General features: G+C 36.7%; 1 protein-coding gene across 1 annotated transcript in view; it reads left to right on the top strand.

Moving 5' to 3' along the window:
- The window catches only part of LOC128365242 (uncharacterized), a 50,973-nt gene that overhangs the window by 3,303 nt on the left and 26,952 nt on the right, over positions 1–20,718 (top strand). Inside the window, exons 3-23 of the mRNA XM_053325910.1 lie at positions 9,395–9,413; positions 12,163–12,285; positions 12,756–12,955; positions 13,053–13,156; positions 14,274–14,386; positions 14,520–14,747; positions 15,477–15,551; positions 15,668–15,909; positions 16,535–16,619; positions 16,766–16,909; positions 17,141–17,343; positions 17,446–17,555; positions 17,954–18,072; positions 18,193–18,363; positions 18,452–18,483; positions 18,948–19,045; positions 19,234–19,256; positions 19,369–19,390; positions 19,496–19,523; positions 19,609–19,687; positions 19,776–19,922. Of these exons, the coding sequence (XP_053181885.1) occupies positions 9,395–9,413; positions 12,163–12,285; positions 12,756–12,955; positions 13,053–13,156; positions 14,274–14,386; positions 14,520–14,747; positions 15,477–15,551; positions 15,668–15,909; positions 16,535–16,619; positions 16,766–16,909; positions 17,141–17,343; positions 17,446–17,555; positions 17,954–18,072; positions 18,193–18,363; positions 18,452–18,483; positions 18,948–19,045; positions 19,234–19,256; positions 19,369–19,390; positions 19,496–19,523; positions 19,609–19,687; positions 19,776–19,922 (2,365 nt within the window). The remainder of the gene's footprint in view (positions 1–9,394; positions 9,414–12,162; positions 12,286–12,755; positions 12,956–13,052; positions 13,157–14,273; positions 14,387–14,519; positions 14,748–15,476; positions 15,552–15,667; positions 15,910–16,534; positions 16,620–16,765; positions 16,910–17,140; positions 17,344–17,445; positions 17,556–17,953; positions 18,073–18,192; positions 18,364–18,451; positions 18,484–18,947; positions 19,046–19,233; positions 19,257–19,368; positions 19,391–19,495; positions 19,524–19,608; positions 19,688–19,775; positions 19,923–20,718) is intronic.

Below are 20,718 nucleotides of genomic sequence, written 5' to 3'. Positions count from 1 at the left end.
TTAATGATTTAGATGCATTGAAGAAAAACCAACAAAAACATTAATATTGATATAAACTCACTCATAAAAAGAGAATCCAAGCAGGAAAACAGAGCGATTTCTCCCCTTTTAAGATACAATATATCGTCTAAGATTTACCATTATATTTAGATTAAAACATGACCTGATACCCAACATCAAGACTAAAGGGTTTCCAGATGTAAGCACTTAGTTATTTTTCAGTGTATTTTTATTTTTATATTGTAATTTGGCACCATACAGATATAATTGACTTGACTTTTTAAACATTTTTTAATCTATTCTTACGTCACTGTAAGAGTGAAGGTTAAGGGTGGAGTGATTACTTAATTCTTTACACGTTAGTTATGAGTACCTATAATCCTGAATGCTGTCTGTTTGCTGCCTCAGATGTTTAACCAACCTGTTTAACCTGATCTGTGTGTGCATGCCACAGTGTGTGTGTATGTGTGTGTATATGTGTGTGTGTGTGTGAATGTCTTTTACCTCTCAGTCACTGCAATGTTTAAAGACCACATTTTGATTTCACCGCTCTCTTTTATCACCCTTTATTTGCTTTGGCATTGAAGCTAATTCACTGACTTCTATGAAATAAATATGAACTTATATTCGGGATTATTACCACTGTATCACCTTTAAACGCCTTTAAAGGGATAACATCTCATGAGTTGTTTATGGTCAACATGTTTTAGTGGCTACACAGGATGACCGGGTTTTATTCAGATTCACTTCATATTCAAATTTTATGACATGAAAGACAAGAGCTTCTTTTTAACATTTATAATAAATAAATCCATATATATCTGAATTTTGCAATAATATCCCGTTGTCCTGTCTCTGATCTTTAAATAATTGGTTATGTCAGATATAACGCCCACACTGCTTTTATTGTAAACAAAGCTACAGGCTTATATATCAAAAATGAAATACCATGAAGGTGTAACCTGCTGAACCTCCTGAAAGAGCAGAAAGAAACTTTATACTATGTGTCTTCTTCTTTCTCTTGTCTAACTCCCTTTCACACGGGCATCCATACACAAAGCTATGTTAAAACGTGCCCACACACACACACACACACACACACACACACACACACACACACACACACACACACACACACAAAAGAACAATCCTAATGCAGTGCACGCCCAGAGCAGAGGAGCCGATCTGGTCCTGCCCCCTTGTGCTGCATGGGGGAGCTAGCTATCCTTACCTGTGTCATCGTCACAAGACAACACACCCTTCAGACATTAACAGGTACACCTGCGTCTCAGGTGTCAGAAGGGAGAAAGAGAGAGAGTGTTATAACCTCTGCAATTTAGAGCACTCAAGGACTAGATCTGGTAAGAGATTCAGCTTTGATTTAATGTCAATGTGTTGTTTTATTTCCTACGTAAATGTGATTTTATGTAGTTATGTTATTTTACTTCTAATGTAAATCTGTCAGTGTGCTTTAAAGAACCTTATTTCTACAGTATGTGCTTCTCACAGACAACAGAGCATTAATGGTTTATACTGGATGTTTGTACAATGATTAATACAATACATACAATCAGTGAAGAAATCAGTGAGGTGATCACTTACTATAATATTGTCCTTATATATATTGTGTGAGTGTGTTGTGTACCTGAGGCAACCACATGCCGTTTGGGGATTTCATCAGTGGGAATAATGAGTTCTGCCTCATTAAATTGGGTTAGAGTGAGTCGTAGCATATCTGATTTAAAATATGTGACTTTTTAAATGTAATGCCCTTTGAGAGGAAAAAAATGACAAATGAATAACAGGAAAAAATCATTGAATAAACTCAGTGGATTGTAACAGCAGAGGATTCAATTATTTAAAGGACAGGTTCACAAGTCAGTCTTAAAACAGTCAGATGCTCAAATAAACACTGAAAGAGGTTTTCCATGTCATAATCATTCCTCTTGTGTCTACTAGCAATTAAAAGATCTTTAAATGTAAGTGATCGGGGATAAAAGCAACAGTTTGTCCACACCGTCATTTTGTGCAAAAATGCATTTAAAAGTTTATCTGAAGCTAATTTGAGGCTTCAACAGTCTGAGTTAATCATGTCAAGTGGATATCTGCCACATTTACAATATATTTTAAGCATCAAACTCCCTCTTTGTGTTCCCCTGCTGAGCTGTGGTGGAAGTATGGTAACAAAAAGAGGGACTTTGGCCCTAAAAAAGACTGTAATCTACATAAGTGCATTATGAGACGACCTTTTAATTGGCTCAGTATGAATAAAAGGAATAATTATGGCAAGAAAAACCTGTTTCAGTGTTTGTTTTGGCACCTGACTGTTGCTTTTAAACAGACTTGAAAAATTGTGAACCAGTCAGTTAAGTTTTTGATTTAAGTAAAACTACGATAATGTAATATAAAAATACTGCATTACATGTTAAAGTCGTACATTCAGCATTTTACTAAAGAAAAGTTTAGAAAGCATTTGAAATATAATTAAAGTATCTAAAAGAATCCGTCATAAAAAAAGTGCATTGTCAGTGTTACATAATAGGCTATATATAGTATACATTACATTATATCATCATTATTATTACTGCTTTGAGCTCGTAGCGACGCAGTTTATTTTATATGCTGATGATACTTATACTGATATTACATGCTTTTTGTTGTTGTTTTTTAAATCAGCAAAGTTATTAGTACCTTTAAGTGCAACATTAACGTTCAGTACGATCCAGACCCTGTAAAGCTCAGAAAATGCCAGTTTGTGGATCTTGAGTTTAGATTATTTCGTCACTTTTTGTCACGGTGATCCAAAGTTCAAATAATAATAATTTAAGATTACTACATTTGTCAGTTTTAGTCTATCATTAGTAATAATAGCTCATAATTATATTCTCCTTTCAGTCCTGAGTGAATGTTTTACTTCTACACACCTCCGTTTTAAATGTGTATCTTTCTTAAAAGAGAGAGGGAAATGAGCAAAGGATTTGTTTTCTTTGTTTGTATATGAGAGACGTCTTTTAACCTTTTTAACCTTTTCAGACGCTTTCACATTTTCACACCACTGTTGTTATAAGGTCCAGCTTTGGAAATAGCCTATTAATCACAGTCAGAGTCGGAGCAGTGTTTATCCAAACCTGTGAAACTGGCAGGACTGATCCTGAACAAACACTTCAACTTTAACCATTATTTATTCTAACACAAAGATGTATGTGGCAATATAGGAACGAATCAAAGGGTCAAAACGTTGGGAGGCAACTTTTGAATGTGTGTGTGCATGAAATCTTGTCTTGGTGACATTGTGGGGACTCACCTCTCATTTGGGCCCACATGGTTAACATTTTAATATTTATATATTAACAGTGGCTCAAATGATTGTGTGTAATGTGAAATAGTTTGTGTGTAGAGACAAATCTACAGAGACGTATCACCAGCTCAGCAATTAACTAATCTCTAATGTGTTTTGTGTTTTGGTTTTCTGGTCTCATCTGATTCCAGTCACAGCAGATAGTCGCTCTGATAAATGAGCTACCTGCCCGAAACCGAAAACACATAGCAGTTAGCCACGAGTCAGTGAAGGATTTAGTACAGTAGCGACCAGTTATTCCTGTCAGGAGTTGGAGGAGACCAAAACAGAGCTAAAAGGATACTGGAATATGTCGAATATGTTTTAATATCTTCACAGTATTGTTAAAGATTGGGAAATATTGCTGTTATGGCGAATAGACTATAGTTGAATTAGGTCACACTGGGCATCAACTGGATACTGGACTCCATTCACTCAAATAAATATTGTTCACCTGGTGTTTTAGCCCTAAAAGTTTTCTAGCATCCAGGTTTGCTTCTCTGTTGTGTGGCCAGCTGCACAGGTGCTTTAAACCAGGCTCAGACTACAAGAGTTTGGGTTGATTTAGTCCTGATTCACACTTCCTGACAATCGGAGGAGAAATCTGGTCTCGGACCTTAATTGGTATCAGCCCAGTTTTTCTTGTAAATGTGAGAGAGAATCCTTCAGAACTGCTCGTGGACTCATCAGGGCGGCCCCAAATAATTTCAACGTATTTGATTTTTCTTTTTTTAAGAGTTTTAAGAGTTCCGAGCAAGACCACAATAGACAGTTACAATCTCACTTCCAGTTTTTTCAGTTAATGAACAGAAAACCTGTGTTGATTGCATCTTCCTATTTTTTCATCTACTCATTCAGCCTGCTTTTGTTTCTGTTTCTCTCACTACAAAGCACTTCGTATAAATCTATTTCCCCTGTGAAACCCATTGAGTTCACATGGGATCACAAGACAAGGTTAGAGAGGAGAGCACCTGTGAAGTTTCTCCTTATGTGTGTGATGCAACATGATTTCATAACCAGTCAGGATTTTAAAGCTCTTGTAGTCTGAGCTGTGTTTACGTGTTTCTTCTGCTGGTCCTGCTTGTGTGTTCCCACTCGGCTGATAAAGTTTACATCGGAAAATCACTTTTCAGGGTTGTCGGAAAGTTTTATAAATATAAAACCTTCATGAGTTAAACATGTATTCATACAAAGAGTCGCTGACCTTAGTTTTGAGGTCAATGATGACATTTATCTCAAGAAGCCTCTGGAACAAATTAGCATCAAGGCCAGCTCTTGTTATACATCCATGGAGCTTCTTACAGCTTCCTCATCAGGATCTTTATCTTAAGTAATGTTATAAACTTACAAATAATGTATGTGGGCAGTTATGACAGGAATTTAATTCAGATCCATCAGGTTGGACTGGATCACTTACAAGCTGATTACTAAACACTGAGTGTCACAGAGCAGTAGAAAAATAAAACGCTCCGCAGCCCAAACCTCCCGAAGCCGTGTTGTTACTGTAGATCAGAGAAATTAATTAATTAGATCTCAAACACATAATAATACTGTTAGATTGTATATTGTGTTTTCAGTTTGTTTCACTACACCAAAGCTACCAAAAAGTCATTTGATACCGCCTTTAACTTTAGAGTTGAATGGTCGTTTAACAAGAGTCAGATGCCCAAATAAACACAGATTCATTGTTTTGCTTTTCATACCTGCTAAGATTTAACCTCATAATGAACTTTCCGTTTAAATGATAGGGGACAAAATCTGATATCCTTCTGCCGTAAGGTTATTTGAGGTTAAAATGAGGCTTCAGCTGTCCAAATCCTTCTAATCAAGTCAACATATTTCAATTTTCTTACTAAAAATGCTATAACTGTGGAAGATGTTCACTTTTGTTTGACTAACTCAACTGTGGATTTTGTCCCCCATCACTTACATTGGAGGGGATCTTCTAATGGCCTGTACGAACATGACTTATCACTGCCAGCAAAACCTGCTTCAGCGCTCATTTGGACACCTGACTGATATTTTACAGACTCAGAAAAAACAGCGGTTCAAAACTGTAACTAATAATCATAAGTCAAGTCAATGCAACGTCGACTTAAGTGACAAAAATACGCCTGTCTGTGTGAATGCAATGAAAGCAATCAGTGTATTGTATGTTCTCACTTTACCATGACGGACTACGTGACGATGTGAATGAATGCGTCATTTCAACATAACTTAGATTTAACTCATACTGCACCAGTGTACACACCTCCGAACCCTTGGACTGACGCTTGACCTTCACATACTGTTCATAATCTAAATCAATCCACTCATGAAAAGTGTCTATATCAAATTTTGAGCCACATATCTGTTTAAAAAGCATCAATAGTCGATCTGGCTGATCAATAAATGGGTGATTAAACCTTGATTAATGTGTCAGAGAGCAGAGAGAGTGTATTTTTTGGGATTTACACCACTCATTTTTGAAGGAAAAACACCTACTATAACACAAAATCATGTCCTATTTTACCTAAGAAATGAAAATATAATTTATATAAATATATAAATTCAATAATTATTTTAATGTATTTTATTGAAATTACAAGAACTTTATGGAGCTGTGGGGTTTATTGTATAACCATTACAGCCATCAACCTTCACTGTACATCATGAAAAGAAATCCACATACAGTAACTACTATCTTATTAAAACTATTATCTATTCATTTAACTAAAAGCCATGTCAATAGATACGGGTCAAATTTGACCCAGAACAGCCTCAATGGACAAAAGTATAACATTTTAATATCTGTCCACTTCATTAAAAGTAATCAAATTTCAGGGTAAAAGAACGTTTGGGGTGTTTTTACGGTGTTAAATGTCAAAATGGGTTAAATTTGACCCAATCAGTATTTAAAGGGGTTAACCGCTCTTATTCAGTGATTTTTGTGCTTGACTTTTGAACCTGGACACTTCTTTCTTGTGATATAACTAATCAACCATAGATAAAAGACACCAGCAGTCTTTATGTACCACTGTAAACAAGATCTATTCTTTATTCTGGACCAAATATGTTTTTCATAGCGAGTTCATGTGCTCAGTGTCTTTGTATCCATTGTTCGGAGATGAATGGTTTAGGGTTTCAACATTCTTTCCACTAATGCATCTATTGTCTCATCATCTTTGCACCGCTATGTTAAAGGTCGTCTATGTCACTGAGCGCCGCTCCCTGATTCCTATCAGCCATCGACCATATTGGCTCATTCAGTGTCATCTAACCAAGTCTGTGAGCGTTAAACAGCGCTGACAGCTTCAGACAACAACCGTCTGACAGATGAATGTGTTCAAATGAGTTTTTATGTAATATTTTAAGTTTTGACAAGACTTTTTATTCTTTTTTTGTTATTATTTTTATGTTATTAGGATCCCCATTAGCTCCTACAAATGGCCGCTAGTCTTCCTGGGTCCAATCAAAAGCCAGAATAACAAATAATAAATAAAATCAAAGAGTCAGTCAAATAAAAAGGTAAAACAAGCCAAATATAAAGATCAGAAAAAGTGAAAATAATATAAAACAATTTTAAAAAAGTAACTTTTTACAAACAGAAACAATTTTCAATTCAAATGTTCCAAAATCAATAAATACCAAAATACCATCTATCGAGATTAATCAACTTTTATTTTAGTAACCTTTTTAAAAGAAAATCTAGACATGATTTCAGAGGTGGAGGAAGTTGTCGGACATTGTGATAACGATTATATAACCACAATTCTTTCATGCTGTTCATAATGTTCTGATGAGATAATTGGTGGTGATGTTCCTCTTTTTTTTAACATGTTGCATTGTATTGAACTTGACCTCAAAACTAAGAGGATAAAAATGATGTGATTCAGATTTTTTTTACATGCTCTAATCAACCTTTGATGAGACTAAACCTGCTTGATTCAGATTACGATCCCAGATCTGCTCATCTTGAAGGACTTGTGGGTGTAGTGACTCACTGTGCTTTCTCTGGTTTCCTCTCCAGTGATTTTCGACACAAAGCCCTTTCACCCCATGAGACTTGCCACATCATGAGGTCGAGCTACATATTCCTGTTGGTTTACCTGGGGATCTGCTTCGGTAAGAGAGGATTATGATATTAAGATCTTACCCTTACTTTCTCTCTCTCTACCTCTCTTTCTCTCTCTCTTATTTTTTTATAAACCCCATGAAAAGACAATGAGTTAATCCTACTAACTTGTATTGTCTGTGCAGCCAAAGCCTGATATATCTGATTTCTTGGTATCACGGACTTCTATTGTTGTCCACAAACTATTGAAAGCACATAAATGAGGCATACCATTACACTGATTCACCATCATGACCATAGATACTGCCATTTATTTTAATCCTATCCCATGTATATGAATACTGCTGCCTCCAATACTCAGTAGAGCACTGAATGTGTATTAATACGCCAAAGATTGGATATTGGTTGCCTATTTTTTTTTTAAAGCTTTACGAACTTTGGGTGGAGACAGGAAAGAAGAGAAGTTGTAACATACTAAGAAACGTACGAACACAGTGTTGGTTTTGCTCTTTTTACTTGAATCGTAGACAATAAGAAATGAATGTTTAGGTATTTGTTTGGGCTGCACCCATTGCGTCAGTTGTGTTGATTGACACATATGGGTGTGGTTTCATCTTATTATACCTGTTCATTGGGGTGGTGGTGGGAGTTTAGACAAAGAACATGTTTGTAGGGCTTAATATCGCATCAGGTATTGTTCAATAATTATAGTTCAACAACCGCTTGTCAATCTTTTTAGTTTTTCATTCAATAAATATTGTTAATCTGGACTTCAGCATAGATTTGTGTGGACATATATGAGCCTATTAAGTCTCTACAAGAGTAGTCACTGCAATAAACAGTACACAGTATTGGCAGCGTTATTATTTAAATGATGAGTCTTATTTTATTCAATATTTATATGAAATATTTATTTCCTGAAATCCCATGAGAAGACAAAAATGAACAAGGTCGGTGTTAGTCCGTCTCTTCTTCTTCTTCTTTACTGTGTCTGTGGCCCCAACTTTGTTCCTAATGAAGACCTAAATCTTTAAAAACACAAATGTCTAGTTTCTTTACAGCTGAGCACTGTAGTTTTAACAAACAGCATCAGTCAAACAGAAACTAGCGCATTTGTTTGGGACTATTTTCAGCTGCAGATTTACTGTATACACAAATTTAACGCATGAATGAACATTTACTGCAGCAGAACGGTTTATGTGGGAATGACTTATAAACAGGGAAGGAACATGTCACCAGTGCTACAGTGTGTATTTAATGTGTATTTAATAGTTTTTGGACAACAATAGAGCTCTACGGCAAAGAGTAATAAGACAGACAGTATATGAAGCTTTGGATATACTGATAACATTTGTTAATCATCATCATTTCATGGCTGTTTTTTCAGAGTTTTTACAGGATTTATTGACAATAAGTAAAAGCTAGATTGTTACCAACACCATCCTTTAAAGATTTGATATGTGTACCTTGACTTTTTGGGCCCATATCAGTATTTTCCTTCCTATTTTGATCAAATACAGTCACCCAGTGTAAATAGGCCCAAAAGCCTTTGACTGATGACACACATTAGGTTTTGGTGTTATTGTCTCAGAATCAAAGAGCATTTTTTTAAAATCTATTTATCATTTTTACATTCAATATGCATCACCAGTCAAAGGTGTCGACACACTGTCTCACCCAAGTGAATAGGAAGGTGTGTCTGATCTTTTGACTGGTGCTGCACATTCAAGAGGATAATTAAAGGAGAAAGATCATGATTCAATGAAACTTTACACTTGTCTCTATCAGTATTGCTAGAGCTCAAATATCTAACTGAAGTAGACTTTAAAGTGGATGATCAAGATGAGAGAGAGCTAAATAATTATCATTTATTGGGATAACTCAAACAACAGTATCCAAGGGTGGAAATCTTTAAAATGTCTTAATTAGTAAAAATGTAATAAGTGTGTGTTCCCCAAAATCTCATGTCAGCTTTAACAATGAACTCTGTCTTTTCCCAACAGGTTCATCAAGAGAACACAGGTAAAATCATGAACTTAAAATCTTTCAATGGTAACATCATCTCTGTTGCAAAGCCAGCAGAGAATAAAATGTTCTTTTCTTTCTGTAAAGACTTCACGCTGTTCTAAATATAATATCATCTTTTGTCTCTAAATATTTGCCTGTCTGCTTCACTGATGGAAATTCACAGAAATGCAGCGTGCGTTACGAAAGGAACCTGTGACCAGGTGAGTGCAGCCTGTTGAAGCATTGTCACATTAACAGATAAACATCAAAAGAAAAGTGTTTTGCTCCTGTTCTTCTTTCTTTCTCTTCCCGATTTTGTTCATAAATCTGGATTTAAGATTATAATCAAATCACGCCCAAAGCTACAGGTAAACACGTCATGCTCTGATTTTATCTTATATTTGAAGATGAATCAACAAACAATAAGACGACTGCTGTTAACAACAAGCATTGTGACTCTTGTGCTCGCTCCATGTCTGCAGAGAAACTCAGAGATTTTTAAGTTTTTCACTACACAATATATTAATTTAAAATTTGCTCCCTTAAAGTTTCGGTTCAGGGGCAAAACTGGCAGAAATAAATGACATTAGTGTCATTTACTCACATAAACATGGTGAGGGCATGCAAAATCAATATAGTCAGACCAAGGATAATTATTAATGATTTATACATTAATGATTAATTAATATTTTGGGGCAATGGTTCTTCTTCCTGTGAGTGATTCAGCATTTTAACCAATGACTCACCACCATGCCCTCAGAGTCATGGTCCGCTTGTATCTTCACTGTCTCAGATCTACTGTCGTCAAACCGGCCAAATCACATACCAGCAAGTTCAAGAACAGTTTGCACGTTGTTCACATGGCAATTATCTTAGTCAGCCTGATAATATGCATTCGTTTATCAAAATATCTGGTCGAATGGAGGCTCGGACAACATTACTGGAATAGAAAACAATAGATCGGCCTGCAAGAAAGATCTCTATGGTGAAACCTGTTCATGTTGTTAGGACTGTTTTTACACAAGTGTTTTCCTTCATAATGCATCATTTTGCAGGTTTTGTAGTATTTGATAGAACAGTGACACACATATAAGTGTCTTACAGTCACCATATTTAGTGTCAACATTGTGCACATTGTGAGGAAAATAGGCTGTGCAGACACTTACTGAAATATTATATGGGCCTTTTACACAGAAGACAAAAACAGAGGTATCAGTGTACTTATTGATGGATCTGGTCCAGCATGCAAACTAGTAGGGCACCATGAATGACACCCATGTCCATAATGCAAATTATGGCCAAATTTACCTGCGGGTACAAATAAAGACATCTAATCTAATTTAATCTAATGCATCATAAACATACTTACATTGTGTTATAATCCATGTATAATTAGAGTTATCAACACATTATACAGCATTTTATCATAAGGACAAATATCTTAATTATTCATAATTGCTGGTTACTCTCTGACTTTTTGGATCATAGTGTATTATAATCATCTGTTATAATAAACTATTTAAAAGTAAATAGACAAAAAAGGCAAAGAAAAAGAAAAATATAACACAATTATTGAAATAAGGTGTAAGCAGCAACACGTGATATCATTTACATGTCACATTAGAGAATGTTAACAATGTTAAAACAGCTTAAAATAACGTGCCAACACTGAAGCGAGCGTTACTCAAATGAGCATATTATACATGAAGTATGCAACAGGACAAAGCATCCAGGAAGTACAGAGGTATGTAGACGTAACGTGAAACAACACATGAATCTCACTGAGATAACTACACAAGATACACAAACTACATGAGACTCTACAGCAGCTGGAGAAACAAGTTCACATACATAGTTCACACGCAGACACTCACATAACAGCAGCAGAGAGGAAGTATATTGTAGTACTGACAGATCTGACCATCAATCACCTACTGTTTTAAATGAGAAGTAAATTAATTTTACTTTTTTTCTGATATGTATTCATATAGAGTTCCACTAATGTTAGACTGATTGATAAAAGGCACTTCTCCAAAGAGCAATAATACAGTTCCCTTGTAACTCCTCTTGTAATCCGATTTGAGTTTGTTAACAAAATCTGTGTGAGAGTGTGTGTGTGTAATCAGGTTTTTACAGCTTATTAGTGGGTTGTATTTCTTTAGAAAATATTTTTAGTCTATATTTAGACACCCTGAAATTTAGTCAGAACTGTAATGGTATAAAAACTATGTCTATATGCATTGTTAGTGAGCGTTCAAACTTTACCATCTGCTCAATAGATTTCCAATGTGCTTTTGGCTGGTGAGTGAAACAAATCTAACAGCCACTTGCATATTTTATCAACATTTGGCTGGTGCTATTTTGTGCTCTGTCTATATAAGAAAAAAAAACCTTCAGCACCAGTTTTGTTTTTATACTGTATATCTGAATCGGATTGTTTTTATCTTGTTTTCTCCGTTCCCTTGTTGTAAATGTTGTGCTGTCAGTTTAAAAAAAAACAATAAAAACCCAATAAACCTCATTCCTCTGGTGTCGAGCCAACACCAACACACCACCACAATCTGTCAATCTGCTCTGGCTACCTGGGAAATGTCCTGTCAGTACATCACACATGTCCCTGAACATGATGTACTAATCACATTATTAACTGAGATGCAGTAGATAGGAAATCCAACATTTCTTTGCCTCCATAATTTGGTTTTCTATTTATCTAATTGTGTCCTTATTCTTCCTTATTCTTGTCATTCTTGTCATTCAATCCAAGGTGCGAGATCCACCTCATTACTTCCTCCAATGTGTGGGATTATCTCCAAATGACACAGGGAAAGACCACATGCGGCGGCTGAAAGGAATGCTTGAGGGGGCGATGGACCTGTACACCTTCATGGTACGCCATAAGACTTAACCACAGCAAAGGAATCTCCTTCAGTACACTAACAGTGGAAGGAATGCTGCCACCATTTTCAACCTGACTAGTTGGTTTTGTTTTTTTTGTGTGTGTCATGGAGAGACTTGAAGAGTTCTCCGAGTGATGTGGATCAACAATACAATACAATACAATACAACGCCTTAAAGTCTTCTGCTATTTTTGGGCTGGATGTTGAAAGATGACTTCACAGTTTTTAAAGCCAAGTCATAAATTAATAACTGTGTGCCTAAACTAACATTGACACATGTTTTCCATGTTGTAATCATTCCTTCTGTTCATACTGATCATTAAAAGGACCACTTCACTTACACTTACAATACAGGGGAATAAAATCCAGCTTCATTAGCTTTGGAGTGAAACAATCATACACATTGCAGTATATTTCCACTGACACCTCTCCTCCTCCTCCTCCTCCTCCTCTACCACAGAAATCCAGCATGACAGGAGTGCCAATTCTCAGTCTGCAGGGGGCACTGGATCTCAAGCCCGGAGCAGACCCCCTCCAGAACGAAGCCCTGGTCCAGATGTGGCTGGAGGTCAAGATGAAACCACTGCTGAGATCCGTCACCAGACACTTCCTGTCCTGCCTGAGCACCAAAAACTTCAGCTGCTCCACCTACCAGACCGTGTAAGCCTGTCTCTGCCCTCCTGTGTGTCTCTGTCACGATGGCCTTCATGTTAACAGTGTTCTCATCCTCCTCTTCCTCCTCTTCCTCCTCTTGCAGGGTGAGGGAGTTAAGCCACCATTTCTCTGAGATGAATCCAGTCAGACAAAAGTGGATCTACACATTCTTCATGTATCCCTTCCTGTCTGGAGACAGAGTAGCTGGTAAAGACTTTATGTTAATAATAATTATAACTTCTAATTAACTACAAATTACCGAGTTCACACCTCCACTAAAGCTGCTCATGTTGAGAATTTAACATTTGTTTTATCTATCTTTATCCAATTCTGAATCAAACTACAAACATTTAGACAGTAATATGTGAAAAACTGCTAAACTCTGCCCAGAAATGTTATGCATAATTTCCTCTGAGTCAGATGCACAACCACTTAATGATGATCATTTAAATTTATAATGTTGCCATAGAGCCATAAGTAGGCAAAATGTGATCAAACTTTGCAGAATCATTGGTTGATTTGTGCATGTCATCAAAAATGTAGTTTTAGCTGCACATTGCATTTAAAGGAAAGGTTCACAATTTTTCAAGTAATATTAAAAATATAATATTGTACCTTTCATATAAGAAATCTATCTCCAAGTGCTTTACAGCAGAGAAATGACATCCACCAAGTGCTTCACAAAGGACATAAAAGGGAGTAACAAGTATTAATCTAACATACGATGGAAAATATAATGCACTTGATAACATTAATAGAATTGAGATCAAATAAAGCGAAAATACAAGTATAAAACCTGCTGACACAAAATAGAGTAGTAAATAAAATATAGTGACATAAAATAACAAAACATAGTTAAAACATAGAATAAATAGAATTTATAAAATCATGATTTTATATACACAGACTGATGACCTCTGCCTCGTTAAACGACAGTCAGGTGCCTGTATGAACATTAAAAACAGGTTTTTCTTCCTGTAATCCCTTCATAATCAAGATCCCTTCATGATGCACTTACAATGTAAGTGACGTGGAATGAAAAGTCATCATTTTGAGGAAGACAATGGATAGTGCTTCCCTAGAAGAAAAGAAACAAAAAGAGGGACTTTGACACTAAAATGACTGTAATGTTGAAATACAACTGCTTTATTTGACACATTTGGACGGCTGAGGCTGTTTTAAGACACACTTGAAACATTTTAACATTTAACAATTAGGATGTTAGGAGGCTTTTTTTAACATATATGTAGGATTTATTATCTGCTTTAATTTGTGTACATGTATATTGTATATGTGTTGAATCAGTGTGCATGTTTCTGTACAGGTTGTGTGAAGCCGGATGAGAGCAGCGAAGATTGGCTGATCAAGAATTTTGGTGCTTTCAGAGCCATGGCCCGAATGGAGGACTTCTCAAAACTCAACATGGTCTTCAGTGGAGTGAGTTTGACTTTGCTTTAAGGTTTAGATGATGGTTTACAGTTTTGAGGTACCAATCAGCGAATCTAACCTCTCTCTTCCCCTTCCTCTATCTTGTTCTCTTTCTCCTTCGATACTTTTCTCTCCACCACAGATGGAAGTTCTTCAACTGCTCTCCCCAGCACAGAAGGCTGAGCTGCTGTTGAGGCCCGAAGTTGCAAGTTTAGACAACGGCACCTTAACCCTGGTCTTCCACAGTTTGTTGACAGGAGATACTAGACCTCCACCCACCATGAGCCCTGGAGGGGGCCACAACTGGACGAACCCAACTTTCTATCCGGCCAGCCTCTCATATGAGCCCCCACACGACAGCCTCACAGAGGTACTGTAGCAAGAATCTGTAGATGTTTCTTAACATTACTTATCAAGTGTTAGATATATTGTTTTCACCATTTATTTGAAATTATTTGTTTATCTCAGTAAAGGTGAATGTGCAACTGACAAGTGAACTATAACACAGACATCCTGATATATAATTTAAAGAGCTCTGGTATGAACATCAACTATCTACCAATGGATCCATGTGTGCAAATTGATGTAGTTTTCTTCAAACCTGAAAAGCATTTCCCAAAAAAAAACATCTTCAGTAAAACAGTATAGTCAGGTTGTATTTTTGGTCAACGTCTATAAAGTACATTTTAGACCATCTCGAAATTACTTTTAGTATAAAACAGCTAACGGTGCAGCCATAATATTATCATTTTGAGAATTTCAAGATACTATAGTACAACTTCAGTGAACTGCTCTGATATAATGATAAAATGTGTTTGGTTTTTTAATGTAACTATAATCAATACTTTTTAAAATCATAAACAATAGGTCAAATGACAATATTCAAGTTATTTAAAGTTATTTGAAAGGGGATGAACTCACATTTTCACCTGACTGAGCAGTTGAGTCTTTAAGCATCTTTTGGCTCATTGTTTTGGTTTTCTGAGCCGCAAGTTTACAGTAAGAAAGTTTTGATAAACCTGCTGTACTTTTCCAGCGTCGCACCAAATACCGCAGATCGAAACATTTTATTATCTCTTCTCTTTTGTCATACTCTCAGGTTGCAAGTCGGTTCATGATGGCTCTCAGACCTGTTGGAAGCTTCGTTCATGACTTTGTGTCTTTCACACATCAGGTACAAGCACTCACACACCAACACACACATAGATTAAAAACTATTATGCATATTATATATCGTATATAGCTATGTATTTGAGCCATGTAAAATGACTCTCTCTTCTGTGTTTCCAGAGGAACATGTCAGAAATAAGAAGCGCCACCCTGACCCAGTTTCTGCTCAACTGGACTCTGTCTGAGCTGGCAGACTTGTACCAGCCGCACAACACATCTGTAGTTCCAGAAATGTTAGAGTTTGATGTGACGAATGTGGAGGACTGGTATCAGCACGTTGTGATGCCGGTGTTACGCAGGTTCTTGCCAGACGACCAGGCCCTGATGCATAGAAACATCACACTCGCCTTCCACGAAGTTTTGTATGTCAGACTAACTCCTTTTTATTTGCATTCTTCATCACTAAATACATTTTTTCACTGTGTTTTGTTTATTAAGTGTTGAAAATTAGATTAAGTCAAAATACAAGTTCAAATACCTATGAAGCATGTTGACTGGAGACTTCCACCAGCCGGGATCGCTAACCTTCACCGACTAACGAGAGGGTTTAACCCTCTGACTAACTTGAATGGGGATTTTAAAAAATCAGTTATGTGGCTCTTCTAGACCTACGGGTGTGACTTCTTTTTTTAGACTTTCACAATGTTATCTCACTGGATGGATCAAAAATTCTGATGAAATTCGTCATTTTGCGGGGGTTGTGACATTCCAAAAAATGTATTTGCTGATTTAAAGATGTCTCCTCACAGTCTAAGAGTTTGGCCATTATGTCAAATTGGCTTCACAGCCTGGTATTAGGCAACAGCTACTATGTCAGCTGTAAGATAAATAAAGCAAAAATATGCAAAAGTGGGTTTGTTGTGGAGGACTTCTGCCCCCTAGTGACAAAAAACAAAATTGTAGCTTTAAGAAATCATCCACAGGTCGGCCGGTGTGTTTCTGTGTTATAACGTCTGTTGTGTATGTTTGTGTCTCATTTATCTGCAGCTATTTGGATCATGGTATGAAAAATGAAAATGAAACAGAAATCGAGGACGTCTGTAGCATCACCCTTGACAAGGCACCTTGCGGGGTATTTTTAAAATTTTTAATTTCTATATATACCAATCAAGTTTGAATGTTTGAAGTCCATTTAAACTTACATGAATATCCATCTCCTCTTATCTTCTCGCGCCTCTTTCAACCCCTTCACCTATCTTTCTTTTTTCATGTTACCAGTTGACTGATACAGTGGAAAATGTGGCCCATATTTTGCACTGTGCTGCTCGTACCAACCTGACATTGTCCGACACAACGGCCATGATACTAATTGAAGAGCTGATGATGCACCTGAACTCGCTGATCAAAGAGCTGTCCACGGCGGTGAGTATTGACCACTTAATAAACGCATCTATCTATCTATCTATCTATCTATCTATCTATCTATCTATCTATCTATCTGTCTATCTATCTATCTATCTATCTATCTATCTATCTATCTATCTATCTATCTATCTATCTATCTATCTATCTATCTAATAATTTCTATTGCTAGGACTAATTTTAATACGCTTTTTACAATGAGTGCATCTCCATTTTTTCCCCCGTCTGCAGAACTTCAAGGAGGTGGCGGCCGAGTTTCAGGAGATCTTTGGAAAGCCAGACTCTCCGTCTCTGACCCAGAGCCACCTGGACGACCCAGACTTCATCAAGCTCTGGTTCAAGGTGAAGCTGATGCCCCTCCTGCCTGATGTGCCCATTGAGCTCCTCTCCTGCCTCAGCACCAAGAACTTCTCATGCCCCGTCTACCAAACCATGTAAGTTCACTGTTTTCAGGTTGTTTTTTTATTTTACATACAAACATTATGGTGCAGTTACAATAATTTTCTTTTTCTTTTTTTGTTCTTGTACATGTGCAGTGTTAGAGCACTTAGTGAACACATGAGATTCATGCATGCTGACCCGAAGCACAGTCATAACATGTACAACCACTTCATCTTTCCCTTTCTGCTGCATCACAACACATCAGGTGAGTAAAGTGACAGTAGCAAATGTATGGAGGTAAAAAGATAATCACAAATTTGAAATTATTTTGCAACCAGTGGTAGAAGAAGTATTCAGAATCTTTACTTGAGGAATTACAAGAAAAAGTACTGCATGAATAATCCTACTTAAGTAAAAGTACATGAGTATTGGCAGTAATACAGTAGTAATTGTATGTGACATCATTAGATTATTAATACTGAAGCATCAGTGTTAGAGCAGCATGTTACTGTTGTAGCTGCTGGAGGTGGAGCTAGTTTATACTACTTTATATACAGTTAGCTGGTTTAGTCCAGTGGTTCCCAACCTAGTTTCTGATACACATATCTTTTGCAGTTTTTGGACTTTTTCAAATTTTTAAAATTTTATGTACATGTGTTTCAGACCCTCAGTGTCTCTCAACAACCAATCATAGCGCAGAATGGCTGAAGAGGAACTTTGGTTTCTTCTCAACATTTGCCCCCATCACAGACTTCTACATGCTCAACAGAAACTTCTCTGCAGTAAGTCAGAAAAAACAAAACATGCTTCATCTAAAACTAAATTAACCTATGTCTTCAATTCAAATATTGATATCATTAATACAAATTAAAATAATCTCTTCTCTTTTCTCTCCTCTCCAGCTGGAGGCTCTTCCCGTACTGACACCGAAGCAGATGGCAGAGCTGCTGCTGTTGCCTCTTCCGACTCCTTCACATGTTGTTATCAACCAAGTGTTTGACTTCCTGATGGAGTCCCATGGAGATGGGAAGCTTGAGGAGGTCCTGCACTTCCTGGCAAAGCTTGCTGAAGAGGTTACTGCTTTTACTATGACGACTTAATAATGTTCATCAATTTTGTATCTGTCCTTGATGACCAATTGTAAAATATTTGATTTCTTAGGTCACTCCACCCTGCCATGTCTACAGACAAATGTGAGTACTTTCAGATGTTACTGTTCGCCAAATTTTGTGATATTTTGAATTGTCAAACACAATCACAAGTAATAAACTCACTAATTACTGCATTGCATTGCAATACTTTCAGAAAATGCTAAAATACAGTCCAATAGGGTTAATTTTCAGGAACATTATTTGAGAAACTTTATGTATAAAATAAATAGACAGGGATGTTTTCACATTGATGCAAACCTAAATAAAATGCAATATTTAATTTCTTTGGGCTTCCAAGGATATGAATGACAGAAATGAATTAATTAATGTAACAACCCTGTCCTTATTTCTATTTGTTAATCTATTTGTTTGTTAGAAGCAAGACAGTTTCAGTTTTCTTTAGGATATTTGATACCAAATTCAGCAGATTTTGTAACTTTTAAGTAGTACAGTATAAATGGTCAGATCTCTAGTTTCATGGGAGTTTTGTTTATTTGTTTTGTCAGTTTTGAGCGACTGTACAGAGCCGTATCATCTGTGCCTGCTGACATGGAACCAGTCATCTGGGCTGGCATAGACAACCTGATCAGTGTTGCGCCCGAAGGTTCGTCTCTTTTTCTTTCATACTCACACATACCCACAACATTTATGCAGTTACCTCTTGTATACAAAAGTCAACATTTGGCGTAGGTGCAAAGATAATTTAATTTAAGATTATTTTTTGTTATCATGTGCACACTGTGGTTGACTGAATGTTTTGTCTTTTTCCCCTCTATTGTTTCCATTGAACAGAGTGTCTGCCAGAAAACGTCACGGTGAGATTTCTTTATCTCAGCTTATTTATATATTCACATTGAATGTATTAAACTGTATTTTGTAGCCCTGTTTCATTATTTTTTATTACATTTTTAAACCTTTCATTTCCAGTGCCCAGTAACCACGTTCAATGGTAAGAGCTTTTCATGCTTGTCTTATTTTTTTACTCATTACATGATTATAAATGCTTTTAGATGTATTATTACTTAACTTTTTTTTATTCTGTGCTATTTGACAGGCACTAACATCTGCAGAGGAATCAACAGGTATTTCATTCATTATGAACTGAAGTCACAATAGTCCATGTTGTTCAAGTTGCGGCACTAACATGTGTTTAACTTATATTCACAGCTCTGATTTACACGCTCACTTGAACACATCGATGAACGTTCCCTGTCACTTTACCTTGGAGGAATATGCTTGTGCACAGGTGACTGTTTAGGATTTATTCTGGAAATAGCTTCTATACAACCTGACGTCTGTTTGAGTAACTAACATGTGACCTGTCTCATATCCAGCTGGACAACTTCAGCGCCCATCAGCTGGTGTCTCTCCTGAAGTGTAATCTGCCCGGAAACAGCAGCCACTCCACAATATTGTGGAAGATGCTGCTCACCAAGGTTTCGTCTGTCTTGGATCCAGCTCTGGACATCCTGGCGAACATGGTCAGTAGTTTCACGTACAACTACATCATATCCTCATTTATCCTCAAGTAAAAAAGTGTGAATCCGTTTTGAAAGTAACGTAAATGAAGGACGAGAGCTCCAATTGATATTATTCAATCAAATCTTATTGATTGATTGATTGAGTGTCGCTTCACCTGGTCCTTGATTTTGACTTAGATTCAGTGTTTAGCATAAGGATCGATTGATGTACAAAGGAATGCTTAAGCCTGATCTTATTGAATGAGGGTACTCTGAATCTACAGTATAGTTTGATGGTAACAGTTGAAATTCTTTGTTTAAAACATGGTTATGATTATTAGAGATGATATTGGGGTTGGCCCACAATTTTTGGGCAGATGTTTAATTGCTGTAACAATTTGGCTCTAAAAAGGTTGTAGGCAAACTCGTGAACCATACAATGTTGCAGTATTGTAAGATGCTCATTCTGACTGAGGTGAAGAAAAGGAGAAGAATTTGTCTGCTCACCCCGAAAGATCTGAGGCGGCGAAGAAAGTATATCCTCTGCTTTGTTCTTTTGCAGACATAATCTATATGATCTTAACAGGTTATCTATCCATACTCCTTGCGGGAAGACACCTGCCTGATCTTGTCAGTGTGAATTAGACAAGGAGTTCTGTGGGAGTTGGGTGGTGATTCAAACACAATTTCCTCTGTTTTCTGTTTGTTGATCTCGCTCTACCACTTTGTTCACCCCCTGCGTGTACCTCGGTAGTGCTTGATTGATTTAAAAGAGACAGAAGGACTGTATCATCAGAGTACTTTATAATGTACTGAT

This window comes from Scomber japonicus, chromosome 2 (assembly GCF_027409825.1).
Source record: "Scomber japonicus isolate fScoJap1 chromosome 2, fScoJap1.pri, whole genome shotgun sequence".
Lineage (NCBI taxonomy): Eukaryota > Metazoa > Chordata > Actinopteri > Scombriformes > Scombridae > Scomber > Scomber japonicus.
Note: the sequence above shows the minus strand (reverse complement) of the source record. Positions and strands in the feature narration are given on the sequence as shown.